Source organism: Pseudorasbora parva, chromosome 20 (genome assembly GCF_024679245.1).
Source record: "Pseudorasbora parva isolate DD20220531a chromosome 20, ASM2467924v1, whole genome shotgun sequence".
NCBI classification, from domain to species: Eukaryota; Metazoa; Chordata; class Actinopteri; order Cypriniformes; family Gobionidae; genus Pseudorasbora; species Pseudorasbora parva.
In genome coordinates, this window is record NC_090191.1 from 13545560 (window position 1) to 13570659 (window position 25100).

The 25100-nt window shown below is 38.1% G+C and overlaps 1 protein-coding gene across 3 annotated transcripts in view; it reads right to left on the bottom strand.

Moving 5' to 3' along the window:
- Window positions 1–3660: 3660 nt before the first annotated feature.
- The window catches only part of LOC137049684 (uncharacterized), a 36224-nt gene continuing 14784 nt past the window's right edge, over window positions 3661–25100 (bottom strand). Inside the window, exons 8-14 of one of the 3 annotated variants that reach the window (XM_067428291.1) lie at window positions 24802–24837; window positions 23489–23668; window positions 14591–14753; window positions 11902–12312; window positions 5642–5709; window positions 4768–4811; window positions 3661–4065 (exon numbers count right to left, since the gene is read on the bottom strand). In XM_067428291.1, the coding sequence (XP_067284392.1) occupies window positions 4008–4065; window positions 4768–4811; window positions 5642–5709; window positions 11902–12312; window positions 14591–14753; window positions 23489–23668; window positions 24802–24837 (960 nt within the window). In that variant the 3' untranslated portion in view covers window positions 3661–4007. Of the gene's footprint in view, window positions 4066–4767; window positions 4812–5641; window positions 5710–5999; window positions 6793–11901; window positions 12313–14590; window positions 14754–23488; window positions 23669–24801; window positions 24838–25100 lie in introns of those variants that run through there. The other 2 variants (XM_067428289.1, XM_067428290.1) reach the window with 2 other exon arrangements.

Sequence of the window (25100 nt, forward strand, 5' to 3'; positions counted from 1 at the left end):
GTGTTATTAGTACCCCATATTTCCTCGCAAGCTCAGAGAATGCATTCGCCACACCTGCATTGCGGTTCTGGTAACCACAACCATCGCTCCACACTATTATCTCTTTGAGGTGTGGATTTTCTTTGATTACACCTTCAAAAGGCCGATATTGAAGATGAGCAAATACCTCACCACTCAGGTTACCTTCCGATTCATCCTAAATGTAGCAGCATCCTTCTTTCGATCTTAAGTTGAAGAGGGTAACGTTATGGACCTGCAGTTTATTTTGTAATATAGGCTGCTGGCTTGGGTTTTGGATCATAGTAGCACAGCTTGCAAGTCCATTGTCCAAATGGACTTCTCATTATTCGCAGAATCCTTGTCAAAGGATTTCTCTTGCCTCACTTCATCTTTCTGGGCGACATGTGCATCACATTCGGACTTAATGATATTCCCATGCTTAAATGAAACACAAACATCACACTGATCTTTTCGCGGAATGAATACAGAATAGTTATATTCATGGAATACATCTGAGGTTGTGCCTGGGAGAAGGAACTTCTTCTGTTTGTAAGTTTATGTGCTTCTGCAGTAGTATGAATCAATAGTGGGCAGGTCCCTTAACCAGTCCTTAAGGAAGTCCTTGACATCAGCTTCAAGCTTTGCATGCTTGCCACTCACAGGTCCAAAATTAGACGGAGGCACTACTGTTTGTTCATCATGATCGATGGTGTCTTTGTTCAGCCAGTCTGTAATTGTTCTTTCAGGGAGACCAAGTGTAGTTAAAAAAAAGGCCTTGCACACTTTGAGAACCGTTCCATCTTTAAGCTTCAGTTGGTAGGACTGATGAATTGCGTCGGGATCCCTGACCAACTTTCTTTTGCTTGATGTTAACCTTTGTGAAGTATAACTGACGTTCTTCCCAGGTGTTCATTGCCCAAAACTTCTCAAATATCCACTGCTGCTGCTCTTTTGTAATGACCTGGTAGTCTCGAGTTGAGACTCGCTGACAGAACTTTGAGTTGCAGGGAGGACCCATAGCCTGTGCACTTATTTCTTTGCCACCTTTGCTCTTGTATGATATTCCTTTGAGACGTTTCTACTTGAATTCATTTTGTTTCCATGTTCCTATACTAAGGAATTTATTTATTTCCTTTTGACCATATTGTTTAAAGCAACATCCTCATCCTGTTGTTCTGGAGTTGTTGCCACCATGGTTAGGCTGTCTTCATTTTCAGGGGCAGAGGACTCATCACAGGATGATATCAGATATGTCCTCTTTATGGTTTGAATGATCTGAAACTCCATCTGAAACTGAGTCTTAGCCTGTTACATAATCATAATCTACATAATCTAGGATTAGATAGTCTCCTTGTCATTTTCAGTGCATGAGACCTGATCAGTGCTTCTGCCTGCTCTTTGACTTGCTGTTGACCTGATTGTCAAGTGCATCTCCTACCAAAAAATAATAATAATAATAATTTTTTAAACACTTTAGCCTTTGAGGTGTATGGTCACAAATGTGTTATCATTCTGAAAAACATTAACTGGGATGGGGTAGTAACAAAGTATTTACTTGAGTATTTATTTTGAATATTTTTACTAAAAATGAAAATTGTCATCATTTACTTACCCTCAAATTGCTTCAAACCTGTATGAATGTCTTTCTTCTGCTGAACACAAATAAATATATTTTGAATATTTCAGTTTGAATGATTTGTTTGGTTTCCTGCACGCACTGAATCTGAAGCGGTTTCACACTCTGTCTCATAACAGGAATATTTAAGAAATTCAAGCGTTGGGTGAAGTGGCGGTGGACCTACAGTACAGTCAAGTGAAAGCAAATCTGCAAATTCATTATTTTGTTTGCCTGCGATGAAGATCTTTATTAGTTGAACATCTTCGTATGCTGTCTGTGAATGAATTATTCCACAGGACGATACATTCGATTTCATTTCATTCAGGTAATACATTTTACACGATCTTTATTGGGTCGGTGCAAAACTGGCTTACGCCCCTGAAAGGCTTGGGGACATTGCTCATGGTGGAAACCCCCTGAGTTTGGAGTATTCACTATATTTCATTATTTCTTCTATCTTCTTTCTTTTTAGCAGTACTGTCTTTTTTTGGCGAGTTTCTATTTGTATATACTTCCATTTTACAGATGCAGGTTGTCATGTTTTTCCAGGCTCTTCTCATTTGTGTTATAAATTCAGATGTAATTGTTTTAAGTCAATGTGAGATTTCCTGTTGTAACTGTGGGGGCATAAATAAATACATTTGCATGTAAACTGAAGGATGTTGTTTACTTTCAGTGACTTTTTGATGCAAAATCATATCGACTGCAGCCACATATGGTCTCTGATTGAATGGAAAAAAAATAAAGAGAGTATTATCTGGCATAGAATCCTGCCGTACATAAAGCAAGATTGATCTATTTTTCATCGTTAAAAAACATTATTTCACAGTGCAAACCTAATGAAATTCTATGTTAAATTTCAATACTGACTCAATAATATTTTGATTGAAGCATTAGCATTGATTCAACATTGATTCACTGTTAAATAAGTGATTTAATTTTAGTTGAAAAAACTATTGATTTTAAGCCCATCTTGATCTATTTTTCATCGTTGAAATAACATTATTTCCGGGTGCAAACCTGATGAAAAATCAATGTTCAATCTCAACATTGATTCAATGATATTTTCAGTCAATGGATTAAGATCGAGTCAACGTTGATTTAGTGTTTGTCTGCTATCTGGGTAAGCTATCAATAAATGTATTTAGTTACAGTGCACATATTGTTGCACTGACAAATTATAAACAAGCCTTAAAGGGATCATATAATGGCACTTTTACTAGTTGACCACTCAACCATCCTATAATGATAAAATAATTTCTCACCTGACTGCTTTATAAACGAGGATCAGTATAAAGCAGATTTGGCTAAAAAGCTGCTCTTGAATAAAGAATCTGTTCCAACTATTCTAGTTCCTGCTGCACCTCCAGAAGAAGTGAGTGTAGTTTGAAACGCTTGCAGGCTTCACAATTAACGCGGCTACAGAGTAAGTTACATTACGGCATGCTTTCTATGTATGACTTTTTTAATATAATTCATAATCCCACATTTATAATGAACAATGCATTATGATTGTGTTATTACAAACTGTGAACGCTGGTGATTAAGTTAACATGGTAACACTACACTAAGCTTACCGAGTAGATATAGATAGTTTGTAGATAGTTTATAACGGTGTCTGTTACTGTCAACAACAAAAAAATCATGTGTAACAGTTATTACACTGCATAGATAATGTTAAGCATCACTGACAAAAAAAGGTTTTATTGGCATTAGCTGTAACATAAAATTGTTAACTGCACTTACGTTTACTTCAGTAAACACATTGCATTTGTATCTCACTACGCTCTGCCAGAACATACAAAGATATATCAAAGTGACATTATGTTAACCAACCATTCAGAAACATCCTGTTGGAGCCTTTAATTGTTGAATTTCGTTGGGGCTGTCATCTTGTTCCGGGTCCGACTCTGATTCAAACTGATACAGTTGCACAGATGTGTCCTCAGAGACTCCCATCGTATTCTTTGCCCTCAACTGTTGTCAAGGGCAACACTCCACATATGTTGTGTCAAACAGCCCCACAGAACAGAGGCGCGGGGTGTACAAAGCTCATTAGCATTAAAAGCACATGAAATGGCGTGCTAAAACAGAGCTATTTTTGACCAGGTAAAATGAGTGTTTTCTTACAATACTAATGAGAATTTTTAATTAAAGTATATTACAAAGTTCTCATTTAGACACTAAATAATCATATTAACATGTACAAAAATGGCATTATATGACCTCTTTAAAAATCAAGTGTATATGAATGAACAGAGCCATGATGTATTTCAAAACATTTTATGCGTCAGTTATCAAAGACAGAAAACAGAAAGACGATGTGCATTACAAAGCAGTTACAGAACAATACATCAGAACACACACACACACACACACACACACACCTTCAGGACGAACTTTGAATGTTTTCTTTTGGCTCCCAAGAGTTTTTCCAGGTTTTCCCACTGTAAGACAGCAAAAAGTTTAAGTCACATAGTTCATTCCTGGAATATAAATACTATCTTGGCACTTTATACTAAGATATGTTGTTTTCAGGTATGCAAGCATTCTTTTTTTATTTTACCATGGAATAATGATGGTATCGGCTTCAAAACATAATACAAAAAAATGCACATTGCACTCAGAATGTGTCAGACAGTTTTCACTGATTTGACTTTGTGTTCAGAATCAATTTTATTCTCATTGTTCAAGACCACAAATATTTAATGCAGTTCTCAACTTAGGCTTGATAAAAAGTTAATACTGGCTGAAAGCATTAAAGAATAGATCAAAATAAAAACCACACCACATTTTAAATGACATTCCAATTACATTGAAATCTGAAGTCCTGAAGTTATAATGGAGTTTTAAGATGCTATTGATCACAGCTAGTTTTATCTGTTGGGTGTGTGTAACTATGGGTACATGGTTTGTATGTTGTTGCACGTACGATATTCAATAAAAAAAAAAGTATAGAATTTATTTTATTTTATATTAAATAACACTGCCAGACATTATTAGATTGTTATGGGAGCTGCTTGACAATCAGTCGTTAGTGTCGCAGATCAAACTGCATCTTCAGTTAAAGCTGAATAAAAGTTTATGTAATATTTGTGTTTCTCTAATGTTTATATTACAGTACAGTAAACTTCAGTTAATATGCATACCATTCAGAGCAAGGATGCCACTGCACCAACACCTCCGCATGACCCTTAGAAAAAAACAGAAAGAAACATGGTGAAGTTAATGGACATTTTCTTTCAACGCATAAAGTTACAATTCATACATCTGCTGAACAGTAAATAGGCCTACAACATTAAATCCAAGTGAAATTAAACAAAGTGAAACAAATAGACAGAGTTCAGACTGCACGATTTTCAAACTGGTCGGATCACTGTTCTTTTCACACTGCATGACTATCTGGGAAATAGTTCACACACACAAAAAAAAGCCCATGATTTACTGTTCCTCAAGAATACAATCAGTTATATTAACAAATGTCCTTCCAAGCTTTATAATGGCAGTGCATGGGGGCCCCAAAAAATTGCATCCATCCATTATACAAGTGCTCCGCGGGGTAAATAAAGGCCTTCTGAAGCAAAGTTAATGCATTTGTGTAAGAAAAATATCCATATTTAAAACTTACCAAAGTAAAATATCTAGCTTCTGCCAGTATTCAACTTACGAAGAAAGTGTAGCACCTCTCGCAGTTCAAAGCACTACGTCCGACCTCATACCGATGGATCCTCCATATGGACGCCAGAGCTGTGTGGAGTGCATTTATGATGCTTTTCTGGACTTAAATTTTGGACTGCCATTCACTGCCATTATAAAGCTTGGATTAGCCAGGACATTTTTTATACAACTTAGATTTTATTCAGCTGAAAAAAGAATTTCATATACACTTAGGATGACTTGAGGAAGAGTAAATCATGGGCTAATTTTCATTTTTGGGTGAATTAACCCTTTTAATTATTTAGCATATTTGGTAATGTATTTTGTAATTACACTGCAATTAATTAAATGCTTTTTGAAACAAACCTCCTTGATTCTTTCCCCCAAAATATTTTTGTAGGGGAAACTGGTTGATTCTTTATGCATGGGGCATTCTGAAAATAAAAATGAAAGGACGGTTATCGTTTGATCAGACATAAGTAAAAGAAAAAGTTCAACAAACACCTTCCAAACATTACCATGTATAAAGCACATTTTTAAAAGGAAATTTAGACTTGAAAATCAAAACAACTGAACATGTTGCCAGTCCTGCAGGACCGTTTTCATTGATCTTTCAGTAATATGGCATTGACAATTCCCATGTCACACAGTTCACCAGTGTGAGTGCTGTGATCACCACCAGAGGGAACTCCAACCTGGACTGTCATTCTCTCACAGACTACATTGCCCATGATCCTTTACCTGGACTCATTAGCACTCAATGTTTACACCTGTGTTCATTACCTCATTACCTCTGCCTATTTATACCATGTTCATTTTGTCATTCAGTGCGAAGTCTTGTTTGTGTAACAACTGCATTTCTGAGCGTTTCCCTGGTTTAATATTTCTTGGTCTTGGATTTCTTGTCTTCTCTGTGGACTACCCTTTTGCCTGTCCCTAGTTTAACGGATTACCTGTTATGATATCTTGCCTGTTTTTGGACTACATTTGTGGATTACCCTTTAATTTCATTAAACACTGCATTTGGATCTCCTACATTCTGTCTCAGAGCAGTCGTTACAGACGACTTCGCCACACACAGATCCAGCAGCCGAGTAAACGTCCGTCCACAATGAGTTCCCCCGCACAGATAATGTGTCTCCGTCAGGGAGATCGACCTATTGAGCACTTTATTGAAGTGGCACATCTCTCCATGATGGACACAGGTCATTTGGTTGGACCTTATTAGAACATTATATTGACGTGGCACTACAACCGGTTCTGCATTCACTGTGGGAATTTCAGAAGAGGAACACTGCACACCCGCAGTACCCGCCAGTCCAGTCTCCTTCCATCACAGTCATTGTCCAGAGTACATTGAAATCTCCAGTCACTGTCCAGAGCCCAGTGATAGTCCTTGACCAGTGTCCAGAGATGGCCGCCGAGCCTGTGTCCTCGGACAAGATGGCCACCTAGCCGGTGTCCTCTGAAAAAATGACTGGCGAGTCTGTCTCTTCGGACAAGATGGCCGTCCGAGCCTGTATTAAAAAAAACTGATCACCGTTTTTTTTACGTCTTTACGTAATGACGTCATTTCTATCATCCCGGCGGATGAAAATATATTCAAACACATTCATATGAAGTATTTGTAATCAAAACTTAGTATAGTAATAATTATTATTGTCCTCATCATCATCTTGGATACATTTTTTATTTATGTTTTGCAAAAGCACTCAATAAAGCCACTGTCGTACAAACACTGATGTTTTACACAGAATAAATAAACTTACACTGGCATAACATAAACTTACATGTTACTTAGTAGTAACTATAGTAACTAGTAGGATCAGTGCTGATTTGAGACGCGAACCGTTTAGAACGGTTCAGTCCGATTTGGTGAACTGGTTCACTATAAAGATCCGGTTAAAAAGAACGATTCGTTCGCGAACCGGACATCACTACTGGAGACTTGGAAGTAAATGCCCATGGCTAGGATTGGATAAGATTTATATATTTAATGAGCTTCAGCTCCGCTGTCATATCTAGCCCCTGTCAGTTCAGTTCACGAGGGAGAGATTATTTTGAAACCGGCGACTGAAACTTGTCTTTATCAAACAAACAAAATGATTTATTTCTCATCCATCCGCGATTGTATTACATGGCCTGCACCCGCACGATCAGTCGATATAAGCGTGAAGCCCAGATCAAAAAATAATTTCTGCTGACGGGCGTACGTTTTGTTCTGGTACAGCCCCGGGACTAGTAGCTACTATTACATAAAAAAGATGTTTTACTCGTATAAGCTTGTCGCACCATTCCTGCCGGATCCAATATAGAAGGCACAACATTGTGTCTGCAAATCTAGCACTTGAGACTTGTTTACAACCGATTCCGCATTGAAATGAAGCAAACAGACAAAAGGTCTTCCCTACGTGAGCTGGAACTTCAATAAAAATAAATGAAGTATCACAGATTCCTAATTTTATGATCCAAAGGAAGCTTAAGCAGCGACTGTGTTCTTCCACAATATCTTGTTATCTTCTTCCACATGTTTATTGCTGCTGGCTACTGATCGACCAAACAGCTCCATGAGTCGGTGGGCGGGGCTACTGAATTATATGTTCTGTAGAGGTGTGTTTCGTAGCGCTATGACGTAAGAATGAAGCTCACGATCGTTTTCTGGGCCTGGTGTCTATAAAAGATTCTCTTTGACTAACAAGGATGTTTTCAGCTCTGAAACTTACAGGATAATCTTATATTATCATGACTTTTTATACATCTCAAGGGAAAGTTGATTTCTCAATTCATTACCCCTTTAACAATTACATCACAGGTTATTCTTCTAGTTATTTACCTTTATAGACACTAATAAATCAGAAGGCTCGCACATTCAAAGAAAATAGCTTACTTAGATAACATAAATGTTGAAAGTGAGACATTTTGAAATGTCATGCCAAATATTGGCTCATTTTGGATTTCATAAGGTACACATTCCAAAAAAGTTGGTACAGGCAACAATAAGAGGAAGGAAATGTTAAATGTACATACACTCACCTAAAGGATTATTAGGAACACCATACTAATACTGTGTTTGACCCCCTTTCACCTTCAGAACTGCCTTAATTCTACATGGCATTGATTCAACAAGGTGCTGAAAGCATTCTTTAGAAATGTTGGCCCATATTAATAGGGTAGCATCTTGCAGTTGATAAAGATTTGTGGGATGCACATCCAGGGCATGAAGCTCCTGTTCCACCACATCCCAAAAGTGCTCTATTGGGTTGAGATCTGGTGACTGTGGGGGCCATTTTAGTACAGAGAACTCAAGTCAAGAAACCAATTTAAAATGATTCAAGCTTTGTGACATGGTGCATTATCCTGCTGGAAGTAGCCATCAGAGGATGGGTACATGGTGGTCATAAAGGGATGGACATGGTCAGAAACAATGCTCAGGTAGGCCGTGGGATTTAAACAATGCCTAATTGGCACTAAGAGGCCTAAAGTGTGTCAAGAAAACATGCCCCACACCATTACACCATCACCAGCAGCCGGCACAGTGGTAACAAGGCATGATGGATCCATGTTCTCATTCTATTTACACCATCTGAATGTCTCAACAGAAATCGAGACTTGTCAGACCAGGCAACATTTTTGCAGTCTTCAACTGTCCAATTTTGGTGAGCTTGTGCAAATTATAGCCTCTTTTTCCTATTTGTAGTGGAGATGAGTGGTACCTGGTGGGGTCTTCTGCTGTTGTAGCTCATCCGCCTCAAGGTTGTGCGTGCGTGTTGTGGCTTCACAAATGCTTTGCTGCATACCTCGGTTGTAACGAGTGGTTCTTTCAGTCAAAGTTGCTCTTCTATCAGCTTGAATCAGTCAGCCCATTCTCCTCTGACCTCTAGCATCAACAAGGCATTTTCGCCCACAGGACTGCCGCATACTGGATGTTTTTCCCTTTTCACACCATTCTTTGTAAACCCTAGAAATGGTTGTGCGTGAAAATCCCAGCAACTGTGCAGATTGTGAAATACTCAGACCGGCCTGTCTGGCACCCATCTGACAACCATGCCATGCTCAAAATTGCTTAGATTACCCATTCTGACATTCAAATTGGCGTTCAGGAGATTGTCTTGACCAGGATCACACCCCTTAAATGCATTGAAGCAACTGCTATGTGATTGGTTGATTAGATAATTGCATTAATGAGAAACTGAACCGATGTTCCTAATAATCCTTTAGGTGAGTGCATAAGGAATAGCTGGAGGACCAATTTCCAACTTATTAGGTCAATTGGCAATATGATTGGGTATAAAAAGAGCCTCTCAGAGGGGGCAGTGTCTCTCAGAAGTCAAGATGGGAAGAGGATCACCAATTCCCCCCCACCAATGCTGCAGCAAAAAATCATGGAGCAGTATCAGAAAGGAGTTTCTCAGAGAAAAATATGAACAAAAGAGTTGGAAGTTATCAATATCTACAGTGTATAACATCATCCAAAGTTTCAGAGAATCCAAAACAATCTCTGTGCGTAAGGATCAAGGCCGTAAAACCATAATGGATGCCCGTGATCTTCGGCCCTTAGACGGCACTGCATCACATACAGGAATGCTACTGTAATTGAAATCACAACATGGACTCAGGAATACTTTAAGAAAACATTGTCGGTGAACACAATCCACCGTGTCATTCGCCGTTGCTGGCTAAATCTCTATAGGTCAAAAAAGAAGCCATATCTAAACATGATCCAGAAGCGCAGGTGTTTTCTCTGGGCCAAGGCTCAATTAAAAAGGACTGTGGCAAAGTGGAAAATTTTTCTGTGGTCAGACGAATCAAAATTTGAAGTTCTTTTTTGGAAAACTGGGAGGCCATGTCATCCGCACTAAAGAGGACAAGGAAAACCCAAGTTGTAATCAGCGCTCAATTCAGAAGCCTGCAATTCTGATGGTATGGGTTTGCATGAGTGCATGTGGAATAGGCAGCTTACAATCTGGAATGGCACCATCAATCCTGAAAGGTATATCAAAGTCCTAGAACACATATGCTCCTATCCAGACGTCGTCTCTTTCAGGGAAGACCTTGCATTTTCCAACAAGACAACTGCATCAATTACAACATCATGGCTGCATAGAAGGAGCATCCAGGTACTAAAATGACCAGCCTGCATTCCAGATTTTTCACCCATCGAAAACATTTGGCACATCATAAAGAGGAAGATGTGACAAAAAAAGACCTGAAACAGTTGAGCAACTAGAAGCCTGTGTTAAGCCCTATTCGGACTGGATTAGATTAACATGGGGACATGGGGGTAAAGTCATTTTACCTCAGGACGTCTGTAATATCAATGGCCAATTCGCACGGGATAAGACATCTCAGTAAAACTAGCAGAAGTGGGAGGAGTAACTCGCTTTACGCACCTCCTTGACGTCATGTGCGTATGACGTTACCGTTATAACGTGAGCAAACACACAACCTGAGCGCCAGTCTGAACTCCGTCTCCAATATATATGTGTTTTAATAAACAGTTAGGTCCAGTCTAACAATTCTGATTGGATTATGTTGGTAATAGACACTTTCCTAGAGCTAAAATGTGTTCCTCTAATAAGTGCTTTTGATCTTCTTTTAGCTTTAAATGATATGCGGAAAATACTGGACATTTTCCACAGATTTGTCCCACCACCTACAACGCAACCGAATGCTTCAAGCGCCTCCAAGGTCGCAAAATGTGCTCTTTTTTTAACTTTTAAACAGGCAATGACGGAATTTTACCATACATTTTTACAGCAGGTCTATTCGAACGGGATTAGTATTACCTGAGGTAATTTTTCCGGACCTTTTTACAGAAGGTAAAAGTCTCGGTAATCATTACGGACAATGTCAGTAAAGATTACCGAGACTTTTACCTTCTGTACATTCGGACGGGATGGCACATTGGCACATTCGGACGGGACTAAAATCACAGAGAACCTCTGGTTATAATTACTTTACCCCCACGTCCCGATGTTAAACTAATCCAGTCCGAATAGGGCTTTAGACAAGAATGGGACAACATTCCTATTCATAAACTTGTCTCCTCAGTCCCCAGACTTTTGCAGACTGTTATAAAAAGAAGAGGCAATGCCATACAGTGGTAAACAACATGGCCTTGTCCCAACTTTTTTGAGATGTGTTGATGCCATGACATTTAAAAATCAACTTAAATTTCCCTTAAAATGATACATTTTCCCAGTTTAAACATTTGATATGACATCTATGTTGTATTATGAATGAAATATTGAATTTTGAAACTGCCACATCAGTGTGTTTCTCCCCCCCATCCCACAATTTGTACAATGTCCCAACTTTTTTGGAATCAGGTTTGTACAAATGAGGAGAATAATACAAGCACTCCGATCATCAAGATGGCAACAAAAAGGACAACGCTTGGGTACTGTATGGTCATAACACTGAATAGCTTGTTATCCAACAAAAAAAAAACAATATTTCAAAATGTGCAAAAGAACATTTTGGATTATGTACATTTGTAGAATTCTAACCCAGTCCTTAAAAAAAACAATGAGGAAGTGCCTGTTCTTTCAGCAGCTGACTAAAACTCAAGCACAGTTTTTGATTAAAATGTAAAAAAATCCTCAAATCAACAAATCCACACATACCTTTAGGATCTGCTTTCCTCTTTATTTGTCTTTTTGTCTGTGAAGAAGATACTGGGCCTGGAGTGCCATGCTCATTGGACAGTTTAGAACAGGTAGGAAGGGTAGAGGCTGGAGTCAGAGGAGATGCCAGGGAAGAAGATATAGGACTAGACTGAGAGGTGATGACAACAGGATGAGTCGTGGGGGAGGCTTGAGGAGCAATGGTTAAAGACATAGAAGAGGTCACGGAGGTGGTGAAGGAAACGGGAGACGCCACAGAGGAAGATGCAGCAGGAAGTAAAAGAGTGTCAGACTCAGTGGTGAGCAGAGGTGTGGACTCTGATGCTGGGTCTGCTGGTGCAGTCTCTGTCTTTGTGCCATTTGTGACTGAACTCTCTCCCATGCTGCTTGCTTCATTATCTGTGCTAGCCACTGTTGGACAAAAAACAAAAAAAACAAAAATGAACCTTTGCATAACCTGCTGTAATCTACACATTTAAATGCTATACAATTTGAAACCTCTGTTCTAGGCACAAGAAACTAAAATATAGTGAAAGAATCCAAAATAATCAAAGATATTTGATATTTTGCTTTGAACAAAGACATTTGTTTTACTGTGTTTCACCCCCCTCTCTCTTATCAGTGGGGCTGTTTGGGATTCCTAAAGACAAAGAGATGTTTAGGGCCTGTAAGCCAAATGGTGCCACACCTGTTTTACCGTGGGGGAAGTCTGGTCTGACTGGTCAGTTTGAATGTCTCAGGGTTTCAGTCACATGGTCAAGGGATGTATAAAAGAAGATTACAACTGTTGCTCGAGGTCTTCTTCCTCTGACGGTCTCTCTTTTTCTCTGGGGGTCTTTTTCCTCTGACGCTGTCTTTTGCTCTGACTGTCTCTTCTAGGGCCTTCTTTGGCTCTTCTCTTTGCTCTCTCTCTTTCTATCTCTCTCTATCTCTCCCTATCTCTCAGGTAACATTCTATATATGCTGGGTACGATTAATGGTATAAGTTTTATCATCTCATTCATCTATTTTGTAACTATTTTAAGTGTAACCATAACCGGATTTTGTCATTAAATTCTTTCAATTATAAATGATTTGCTAACTAGTTTTGGTTTGGTATTGACTTTGAAGTGCTCCCTATTGCAATACAATATAGTCACATTAAAGCAACGCTCTCCCACATATTTTGCTATTGTAACTGCGCTTATTTCCGTCGTTGGTATAAGTTGCAGTGGGTGGTTATAGACAAGAAATGTACAGTTTTCTACCATCACGCTGATAACGTTTCTTTAGTCGTTCGGCAACCCTGCAGTCAGAACCACTGTAGGCGATCCACCCTTACAATAGACACATGACCAATGAAAACAATATTGCCTGGTTTCACAGACAGGGCTTAGATTAAGTCAGGTTTAGGTCTTAATTCAATTAAGGTACTTAAGTAACTTGTATAAACGTGCCCTAGAAAGAAAGAAAAAAAAACCTTTCCTGGTGTGCATCCTGAGACAAAGCATTGACACTTACGATACACTAAGTTGCCAAAAGTATTGGGACACCCCTCCAAATAATTGAATTCAGGTGTTCCAATCACTCCCATGGCAACAGATGTATAAACTTAAGGACTTAAGCATGCAGACGCTTCTACAAACATTTGTGAAAGAATGGGTCGCTCTCAGGAGCTCAGTGAATTCAAGCATAGTACCATAATAGTTTCCACCTGTGCAGTAAGTCCAGTTGTGAAATTTCCTCACTATTGAATATTCCATGGTCAACTGTTAGTGGCATTATAACAAAGTGGAAGCAATTGAGAACAACAGAAACTCAGCCGCTAAGTGGTAGGCCACGTAAAATCACAGAGCGGGGTCAGCACATACTGAGGCGCACAGTGTGCAGAAGTAGCCAACTTTCTGCAGAGTCAACAGCTACAGACCTCCACAATTCATGTGGTACTCAGATTAGCTCAAGAGCAGTGCGTAGAGTTTCATGGATCGGGTTTCCATGGCCGAGCAGCTGTATCTAAGCCTTTCATCACCAAATTCAATGCATTGGATGCAGTGGCATAAAGCACACCACCACTGGACTCTAGAGCAGTGGAGATATGTTCTCTGAAGTGAACAATCACCCTTCTCTGTCTGGCAATACGATGGACAGGTCTGGGTTTGGCAGTTGCCAGAAGAAAGGTACTTGCCTGACTGCCTTGTGCCAAATGTAAAGTTTGGTGGAGGGGGGATTGTGGTGTGGAATTGATTTTCAAGGTTCGGGCTTGGCCCCTTAGTTCCAGTAAACATGAGTATAATAATAAATTAAATAGTAATTTAACAAACAAAAACAAATAAATACAATTTTGTTTTTATTATGGTAAAATTTTAAGATCACAAATGGGTTGTCTTTAATAATGTAATATAATTTTGACATTATCAAAATAATACAAGGTCTCCCACTCAAGTTCTTATGTAATCTCACTTATTCATCTATTGAAAGAGACCATTTCAAATACAAAATCAAAAACAACCAAGATGTTGTTAACGTTAAAGCATTTTTTAAACCTACGGTGAAAAAAAAAAAAACTCTTCTTGCCCTTGTGCAAATGTATATACAATCATTAAAACCTATTACTACTGTATTTTAAAATTAATTCTCAAATCAATCGATGCACTAATAAGCAATTAAATATGTGAAAATTTTGCATGCATTGCAAATTTGTGTTTATTACCATCAAGAAGACGTTCATACATCCTCTTTATTGTAAGAAAAGCATCCTGAGTATCTTCTGTGTCCATCTTCCATGGACATAAACACTCAGCAGAAAAACCACTTGAGGTTCTCCTGGCAAGGAGAAGGACTGGGTACTTCTCTAAAAGTTGCCACTTGTGGAGCTGGAATGAAATTGAGACAAAATCATGAGACACTGAAAATTAGATAAATAACAAAGTTCAAACACGCACACACAGAGAGAGAGAGAGAGAGAGAGAGAGAGAGAGAGAGAGAGAGAGAGAGAGAGAGAGAGAGAGAGAGAGAGAGAGAGAGAGAGAGAGAGAGAGAGAGAGAGAGAGAGAGAGAGAGAGAGTACTATGTGTGTGTGTAAACTATTATATAAATAAGGACTTTTATTTTAAATTAAATTAATCACAATTAATTGATTTGACAGCTCTAAGTTTATATATATCCACATATCTGAAACTTGAAAGTTGTTTGAATTAATGAGTTATTGTAGACTTTCTATGACTAACACTTTAACTGTCCAACAACTTTGGAGTAATGCTGTCCAATACCTTACCTCATCGTTGTTTATTGTCATTAAGCTGGATTTTTAGTTATTGTGATACTACAGCACTTTTTATCCCAGGGTTGCTCAATCCTGCACCTGGAGAGCCACTATGCAGAGTTCAACCCCAACTCCAATTAAACACACCTGAACCAACTAATCAGGCTCTTACTAGGCATAATAGAAACTTCAAGTCAAGTGTTTTGAGATATGGTGGAGCTAAACTATACAAGATAGTGGCCCTGTAGGACTGAGTTTGGACACCCCTGGTCTGTACAAATTCTTTTTCATTTTGTCCTCAAGGTAGATGTGTTAGAATCAGGAAAAATGTGCACGTGTATTGATTTGAACAAGTTTGGCATGGGCCAAATTGTAATGGATAGACCACTGGGTCAGAACATCTCCAAAACTGTAGCTCTTGTGGGGTGTTTCTAGTCTTTAGTGGTCAGTATCTATCAAAAGTGGTTCAAGAAAGGAAAAGTGGTGAACCGGCGACAGGGTCATGAGCGGCCAAAGGCTCATTGATGCATGTTGGGAGCGAAGGCTGGCCCGTGTGGTTCGATCACTGTCATTTCTGGGGCGCCGTATTTGGCTTTAGGAGGTAAGAGCTACTGGTGGTAAATGCATTTGGAATATTTTGCATCAGGTAGGGTAATTTGGGACTCACTCGATTTACAGTGTGGCTGAGGAGAACGGCAGACACGTAGAGTGAACACTTATCATGGTGAGCCTCTGCACGCCATTGAGTGCACTACGCAGCATGAGTTATTTATCGCAGTGGTAAAAGGCGTGGAGGTGTTGTTAGCAGGCTGAACAGGCTTGACGGACTTCGGAGGCTTCAAAGACTTGTGTGACTTTCAGTAACCCTTATCTGTGTGTGACACTGAACGACTTCATACAGATTTAATGGTGTTTTATTTATAAGTTGGCGTGTTGGTCCACCCTTTGTCTTCTGTTCGAGCTGTGCATTTTCCGTGAACTTGTGTGCAAATTCTAATTCAACAGTGTGGAGGAAGACACGTCGGATATACAGCCTGCCCGGACACATCTAAATTGGTGCTTTAAAGGGATACTTCACCGGTTTTTCATATTAAACTATGTTATTCCCTTAACTAAAACGAGTTGATACATACCTCTCTCGTCTCAGTGCGTGCACTTAATCTCTCTGACACGCACTGGCGATCTGATAGCATTTAGATTAGCCCACTAAGCCCAGTTCATTCACTATGCTACCAAACAGAGATCAAGTTAGAAGCGACCAAACACCTCCATGTTTTCCCTATTTAAATACAGTTACACGAATAGTTGAACGATCAAGTATGGTGACATAAAATAAAATGTGGCACTTTTCTAAGCAGATTAAAAAGGAGAACTATAATGTATGGTGGAATAGCACTTCTGAGAGTACTTCGACTCTGCGCAGTAAAAAGTCCTGGTTGAAAAATCCTCCCTCACATCTCCCCCTTCCCCCTGTTGAGGGAAATGAGAGTGTGAGGGGTAGATGTGAGGGAGGATTTTTCAGCTGGGACTTTTTACTGCGCCGAGTCGAAGTACACACAGAAGTGCTATTCCGCCATGCATTATACACCCACTGAGAATCCTGTTGAAAGTGCCCTAGTTATTGTTGATTCTATTACAAAGAACATGAAATAGAGACACCAGCTACCATAGTCACATGTTTACAGGGAGCCAGAGTGCCTGATATCAAAGCAAATTTAAAAGTGCTGGCTAATGCTAATCATAAATTCTCTAAGATTCTAAGGCCATAATGATGTTCGACTTCACCAGTCGGAGATCACCAAAATTATAATTTAAGAGGTGTGTGTACTTGCAAGTATGATGTCACGTAAAGTTTTTTGATCTAGTCTCCTCCCTGTTAAAAGGAGTGATGAGATACTTAGCAGACTATTATCACTCAATGGTTGGTTGTCTTAGTGGTGTCTGCAAAATAACATAGGGTTCGTACACAATTGGAAAAGATTTTGGGGCAGACCTGACCTGTTGTAAAAAGATGCCATCCATCCTTCCTGGGATGGTGCTGCTCTTCTCTAGTAATTTGGCACAGCACATAGTCTTAGAGCTAAACTTAACTAACTGGTGCCCAGGTCAGGAAGCAGACAGATCGGCTAAACCGACTATTTGCTAGCTGTCTCCCGTCACAAAAGTCAGATAAATCCCAACAGAGACTTTCACCTATATATTATCACATAGAGACTGTGTCTGTTCCACAAATTAGTAAATACAAAAAACATCAAAACCATTTAACAGAAAAATTGTATTTATGTATTAAAAAAAAACACACAAAAAACAGATTAACAAATGATAACGCTCGGGAATATTCTATCCCTTTCCCCAAAACACTTATTGTTAATGATATGATTACAGATAATAATCTAGATGTGCTGTTTGACAGAAACCTGGCGAATACTACTTTAAATGAGTCCATCCCCCAAGATTATTGTTATAAACACAAGCCGCATCTGAAAGGTTAATGGGGAGGTGTTGCTATAATTTATAATAATATCTTCAGTATTATTTAGAAGTCTAGTTTAAAATATAATACCTTTGAAGTGTTTTTGGTGCTTTATGTAATTTTATGTAGCATAATTGATTCCTGTTAGGGAATTTGTGCTGGCTACTATATACAGGCCACCAGGGCACAATACAGATTTTACCTGTTTTTTAATCAAATTTACTGATAGTACTGATAGTTGGTGATTTTAATATCCTTGTGAACAAGGAAAAAGACGCATTGGCATTTAAAAAACATTCTAAACTCCATTGAAGTTAAGCAACGTGTCAGGACCCACTCATCGCCATAATCATACTTTAGACCCAATACGGTCACAACAAATGTGGATACCATTAAAATTCTCCAGCAGAGCCATGACATCTCAGATCATTACCTAGTATCATGCATACTTTATTTAGCTAAGGCTCCAAAGCCGTCCCCTTGCTTCAAATATGGCAGGACTATCACGGCTGCAACTAAAGATTGCTTCGTAAATAATCTTCCTCCTCAGTTTCCTCGCCTCAGCATCCCAAATAGCCAGGAGGAACACAATGTTGCAATAGAAACTATTGACTCTCTCTTTTCCAGCACTTTAGACACAGTTGCTCCCTGGTGCTTAAAGAACATTAAAGAAAATAGTCCAACGGTGTGTTACAACGAGCATACTCGGGACCTTAAAACAGCAGTCAGAAAAATGGAGTGCAGCTGGAAAAAAACAAAACTGCACGTTTTTCGCAATTCATGGAAAGAGAGCATGGTTGCATACAGAACGGCTGTAAAAATTGCTAGATATTATTATTTCTCGGCTCTCTTAGAATAAAACAAACACAACCCTAGGTATTTTTTAAATACAGTGGCTAAATTAACACAAAATAAAGCTTCAACTTCTGCTGTTTGTAAATAGCACAGTAGTAATGACTTTATGAACTTCGTTACGTGCAAGATTGATAATATTAGGGAAAAAAATTATAACCATGCAGCCATCTACTACAGTATCACATCAGACAGTGCAATGTAGTGTCACTGAGGAACAATTACACTTGTTCACTGCTATAGGGGTAGAAGAATAGGCTAAACTTGTTAAATCATCGACATCAACAACATGTATGCTCGACCCTATACCAACTATTAAAAGAGATGCTTCCAGAGGTAATAGATCCTCTTCTTAATATCATTAATTCATCCTTGACATTAGGATATTTTAAAAAACGCAACTTGATCCTACAGAATTAGTAAATTACAGGCCAATCTCAATCTTCCCTTTCTGTCAAAAATACTAGAAAAGGCAGTGGCCTCACAATCATCCACCTTTTTTTTAGAAAGAAATGGTATCCGTGAGGATTTCCAGTCAGGATTTAGACCGTATTATAGTACTGAGATTGCTCTCATAACAGTTACAAATGATTTACTCTTATCATCTTTTTGTGGTTGTATCTCTCTATTAGTGTTAGTTGATTTTAGCACTGTGGTTGATAGTAGTGGAATTGCGCTGGCATGGTTTAAATCGTACTTATCTGACCGTTATCAGTTTGTAGCAGTAAATGAAGAGATGTCACACCGATCACAAGTTCAGTATGGAGTGCCGCAAGGCTCCGTGTTAGGACCGTTGCTTTTCACCCTGTACATGCTACCACTGGGAGATATTATTAGGAAGCATGGCGTTAGTTTTCATTGTTATGCTGACCATACTAAGCTCTATATTTCTTTACACCCTGACGAAATTTACCAATTGAAAAGATTAAGAGAAAGCATAGCGGATATAAAAAAAACGGATGAATAATAATTTCCTGCAACTTAATTCAGAAACACCAAAAACACTTGATGACTGCTCTGTCAAGCCCTCGTCGTCAGTTAGGAACCTGGGTGTGCTCTTTGATACCAATCTTTCATTTGAAAGCCACGTTTCTAGCATCTCCAAAACTGCATTCTACCATCTTAAAAATATATCTAGATTAAGGCACATGCTTTCCATGCAAAATGCTGAATTGTTAGTACATCCGTTCATGACCTCAAGGTTACATTATTGTAATGATCTACTGGGTGGTTGTCCTGCTTGCTTAAATGGTTAGATCACCCAAAAATGAAATTTATGTCACTAATGACTGACTCACACTAATGTCGTTCCACACCCGTAAGACCTCCGTTTATCTTTGGAACACAGTTTAAGTTATTTTATATTTACTCCGACAGTGCATCTAAGTGTAGGCACACTATACTTTCCATGTCCAGAAAGGTAATAAAAACATCATCAAAGTAGTCCATGTGATATCAGTTAGAATCTCTTGAAGCATCGAAAATACATTTTGGTCCAAAAATAACAAAAACTACGACTTTATTCAGCATTGTCTTCTCTTCTGTGTTTGTTTTCAAACCTCATATAAAGATTCAAACAGTCATGAATCAGCTTATTGATTCATGATTTGGATCGCGTGTCAAACTGCCAAACTGCTGAAATCACGTGACATTGGCGATTCAAATCATGAATCAATACGCTAATTCATGACTGTTTGAATCTTTATTTGAGGTTTAAAAACAAATGCTGAAGACAATGCTACATAAAGTCATAGTTTTTGCTATTTTAGGACCAAAATGTATTGTCGATGCTGAAGAGATTCTAATTTACTAACTGATGTCACATATGGACTACTGTGATGATGTTTTTATTCCCTTTCTGGACATGGACAGTATAGTGTGCATACACTTAGATATGCTGTCGGACTAAATATAAAATCTTAAACTGTGTTCCGAAGATGAACGGAGGTCTTACAGGTGTGGAACGACATTAGGGTCAGTCATTAATGACATACATTCCATTTTGGGTGAACTAACCCTTTAAAGGAACTGTATTAGTACTGTTATTATTTTTTGGTATGAATACTACCGCAAGTATAAATGTATTACTGTTACTATGAGCTTCTCAAATTACCTTTATATACATCTATATCACTAAAATACACCATTGCTTAAACTTACCAAATGTACCTGCATACATCACTATATTTTGTGTTTTGTTTTGTTTGTATACAGTTTTTTGTTTTGTTTTGGGTTTTTTGTTGGTTTTCCTCTCTATTTTCTTATTGTTTTTCTATCCACTATACGTGTATGTATGTCTCTGATCACTTGCATTTTAAAAGCTCCTATAATTAGTTAATTTGCTATTATTTTTCTTCTCTAATAAAAAAAAGGAAATGTATGTAAGAAATGCATTTCCATTAATCATAAAATGGCCCTGATATGTCACTAGACATTAAGAAATCATGTTAATTTCAAATACCCCTCAAATGCCCTCAACTGATATTGATGTTGACATGTGTTTTGGCCTGAAGCGTCACCCTCCTATCTACCAATCACAAAGTCAGTAGTGTTTCGGCATCCGGGTTGCCAGCTCTGCTCAAGTTACCACTGCTGCAGCTACAAATGTTCCTGCTGGATCCTGCAGCCTATCTGGCAACTTTGATTCAGGGGGGAAGGGGATACACCGTTCTACAGTCATTTGAAAGTGATTGCAGTACCAGTTTTGGCAACAATCTTACATACACTTCCTTTAATAAATAAACTGCAGCTGGTCCAAAATGCAGCAGCTCGAGTTCTTACTACCAGTGTGACCATATTAGCCTGGTTTTGTCAACTATGCACTAGCTCCTTTTAAAATCTTGCTAATTAATAATAATAATAACAACAACAACATGTTTTATGTATATTGCGCCTTTCCCAAGCTTAAGGTCACTGTACACAGAGAGAAAAACTATTCTAAGCAGAAAAGGATTAGAAATACTGTAAGAAAAGATATGTTTTTAGTTGAGATTTGAAGGAGAATACAGTAATAGTGTCTCGTCGAGAAAGAGGGAATTCCAGAGTTTCGGGGCACAGCATTGAATGATCTACCACCCATAGTAGAAAGACTGAAAGAAGGTACCGTGAGTAGTCTAGAGTCAGATAGCCGGAGAGTAAGTGGAGGAGAATACAAGTGCAGAAGTTCAGATATATAATGGGGAGCAAGTTCATGCAGACATTTAAAAGTTTACAGTAGAATTTTATATTGGATGCGGAAAGAAACAGAAACAAACCAATGAAGATTATAGAGCAAAGGGGGAATGTGGTCTGATTTTTTGACTTGATGGATGACTCTGGAAGCAGAATTTTGTACATATTGTAGTCTAGCGATAGTTTTAGCGGGCAGCCCAATAAGAAGTGAATTACAGTAGTCAAGACGTGAGGTTATTAAAGCATTGATTAGAGTCTCGGTATCCTTAGTGCTGAGAGCTGGTCGCAGTCGGGCAATGTTATTAAGGTGGTAGAATGCAGTTTTGGTAACTGAACTAATATGATCTTGAAATGTAAGAGAACAGTCAAATGTTAATGTTGCGTTATGCTCCATTATGTCTTTTGCGGTCTCAATTGATTGAGAGTCAATTCTCAATTCTCATTCTGGCCAGTTGATAATATCTAGAATATCAAAATCAACTGCAGGTGGTCGATTCTTTTCCTATTTAGCACCTAAACTTTGGAACAGTCTTCCTAGCATTTTTCAGGAAGCAGACACTCTCTGTCAGTATAAATCTAGAATAAAAATGCATCTCTTTATTATGGCATACCCATAAAACATTGTTAATTTATTTTATTCAAATCAACTGACTGATTGTTAGGCTGCATTAACTAGGTCAGCCGGAACTGGAAACACTTCATACATAACACCTGATGTATTCGTTACATCATAAAAAGAGTGGCATCTACGCTAATGTTATTCTCTCTTATCCCGAGGTTTACTGCAGTCAGCCGGATCTGGGCCGTATCCAGATCAGATGGTGGACCTGCGCCCAGACATGACCAATGGATGCCTAAAATGTCGGCAGAGAGCGTGTCAATTAACCTCACCTCTGAAATTGCCTCATCGACAGGGCATCCTCAATAAACCTGTCTCCGGCGTGATGACTCGAATCCTTCAAATATTCCTATTTAATAATTGTTAAATCAACATGAAATCCTTAATATACCCGTCTCCAGCAAGATGACTCCGATCCTTCGAATATTTATATGTAATAATACTTTAATCGACACATCATCATCAATAAACCCATCTCCGGCGTCATGCCTCCGATCTTTCAAATTATCAGATCTAATATGACTTCTGACCTGTAATGTTGCCAGAATAACAAACATACACTGTTTGTTAATAGGCCAGAGGAGAACTGGTACCCTGACTGAGTCTGGTTTCTCCCAAGGTTTATTTTTCTCCATTATGCACCTAGGGGAGTTTTGGTTCCTTGCCACTGTCGCCTTTGGCTTGGCTTGCTCAGTTGGGGACAGTAAATAGTCAACTTAATATCCACATCAACTAAATTACTGATCTGTCCGCATTGTTGCTATATCATAATCGAAATGAGCTGGATTACATCACCGTTTTCTCCAGAGGGGCGTAAGAGCCTCTGTTGCATTATTTTCCTGTTAACATTGTGAAGCTGCTTTGAAACAATCTGCATTTTAAAAAGCACTTTATAAATAAAATTGGCTTGACTTTGAGCAATGTTCTGCTGGGAAACCCCTGGTCTATATGAATATTTTTTTATTATACTTATTAATTTAGTGTTCTTTATCAGACTTGAGTACAATGGAAAAACACACAGATGTTACACTTCAGTCAGTGTGCAACACTGAAAAAAGAATCGCTGAAACATCTCTGTACACACACACACACACACACACACACACACACACACATACATATATATATATATATATATATATATATATATATATATATATATATATATATAATATGCAGATGTAAAAGGTAAAGATCTATTTTATCACTAACGTCTAAAAGATAAACCTACCAGAAGATGTGTTGCATCGTAGACTTTGTTCACACTGCTGTTTTTTTTTTGCCGGTCTTTCCATTCTTGAGAAAACTGTTTCTTTCTTTTCTCAAGCTTCTGCTTATATGGCTGCTTGGCACTACAGTGTTGACATGTTTTGCTTGCTACTCCAATTTTTTTCTTGCATATGTAGCAATCCTGTAAAAAGAAACACAAATGATAATTTGAGCAACGCATGCTGTTATGTATGCTGGGATAAGAAGTATTCTTTCACCCTACTATGTTGTCAAGAGTCACCAGAGTGACCTAACTTTCAAAACATTTAAAGAAAACCTTATAATGCTACTCAGAACCTGGTTTAGAGAATTGTTTTATCAATTTAAGACATAATCTGTATATAGGTATATCTTCTATCAAAAGCATCAGAAGAATGATATAGAAGAGGTTTGAGTTCAAATGTTAAAATAAATACAGATGGTTATAGACATCTAAAACAAATACTTACTGAGAATGACACATGTGAGTTATGTAGTATAACAGATGCACTCATCATAAAAACATTTACATATCAACACATGTAACTGACTGGTGTCAGATTGTGCACAAACTATGAGGTGCCACATAGGATTTAAATCAAACTTCGTTTATCAATACATACATAACACACGTGCATATACAACTAAACATTATTTGCATATACATGTATACTATTGGATGTTCAAAACACATATGAAATACAAGTGCACACTAATATGAAATCCATTCTAATACATATAATGTAAGTAATGAATGCATACACACTGAATAACTTGCATATACATATAAACTTGATGCACGCATATACTTATAAATACTCGCATATACATATAAACTTCCATGCATATACACTTATAAATACTCTTATAAAACTTATTATATATATATATATATATATATATATATATATATATATATATATATATATATATACACATACACATACATATATATAAACTTCCATGCATATACACTTTTAAATACTTGTATATACATATAAACTTCCATGCATACACCTATAAACACTCGCACATACATATTAACTCGATGCGCGCATACACATCCATAAAATGTGGATGCATGCTCTAGTTGTGTATATATGTATATGCGAGTGATTTCATATGTGGATGTGCGTGAACTTTTCAGTGCAAACGGAAGGTATTTCAGTGTAAAAGGAAGTCATTTCAGAGTAAAAAGAAGTCATTTGTGTGTAGGCTACACAGAAGTAACCTGCCTATTTACCGCATTTGCAACTGTGCATTTTATGAAATGTGCTTGCTTCGCAGTCCGTGTACCTTCAGATAATTCGTTTTCTCCTTTTTGTCTCCTAACTGGAAAAACGAAGAAAGCATTCATTTATCACATATTCAACCCTATGAGAATAAACAAACAAATCTGGAGTAGTCTTAACTTTTAAATGCATCATTATATTTAAACTGCAAACACATGAGGAGAGTCTCTGCATTAAAGACCAACAAATGGCAGATCAACGTGCAGATACATTTCTCTCCCATACGGTAGGAGATTCATTTGAATGTGGAGGATTTGAACTGGGACGAATCTGACGATGAATGACAGGGCAGATAAACGGTGA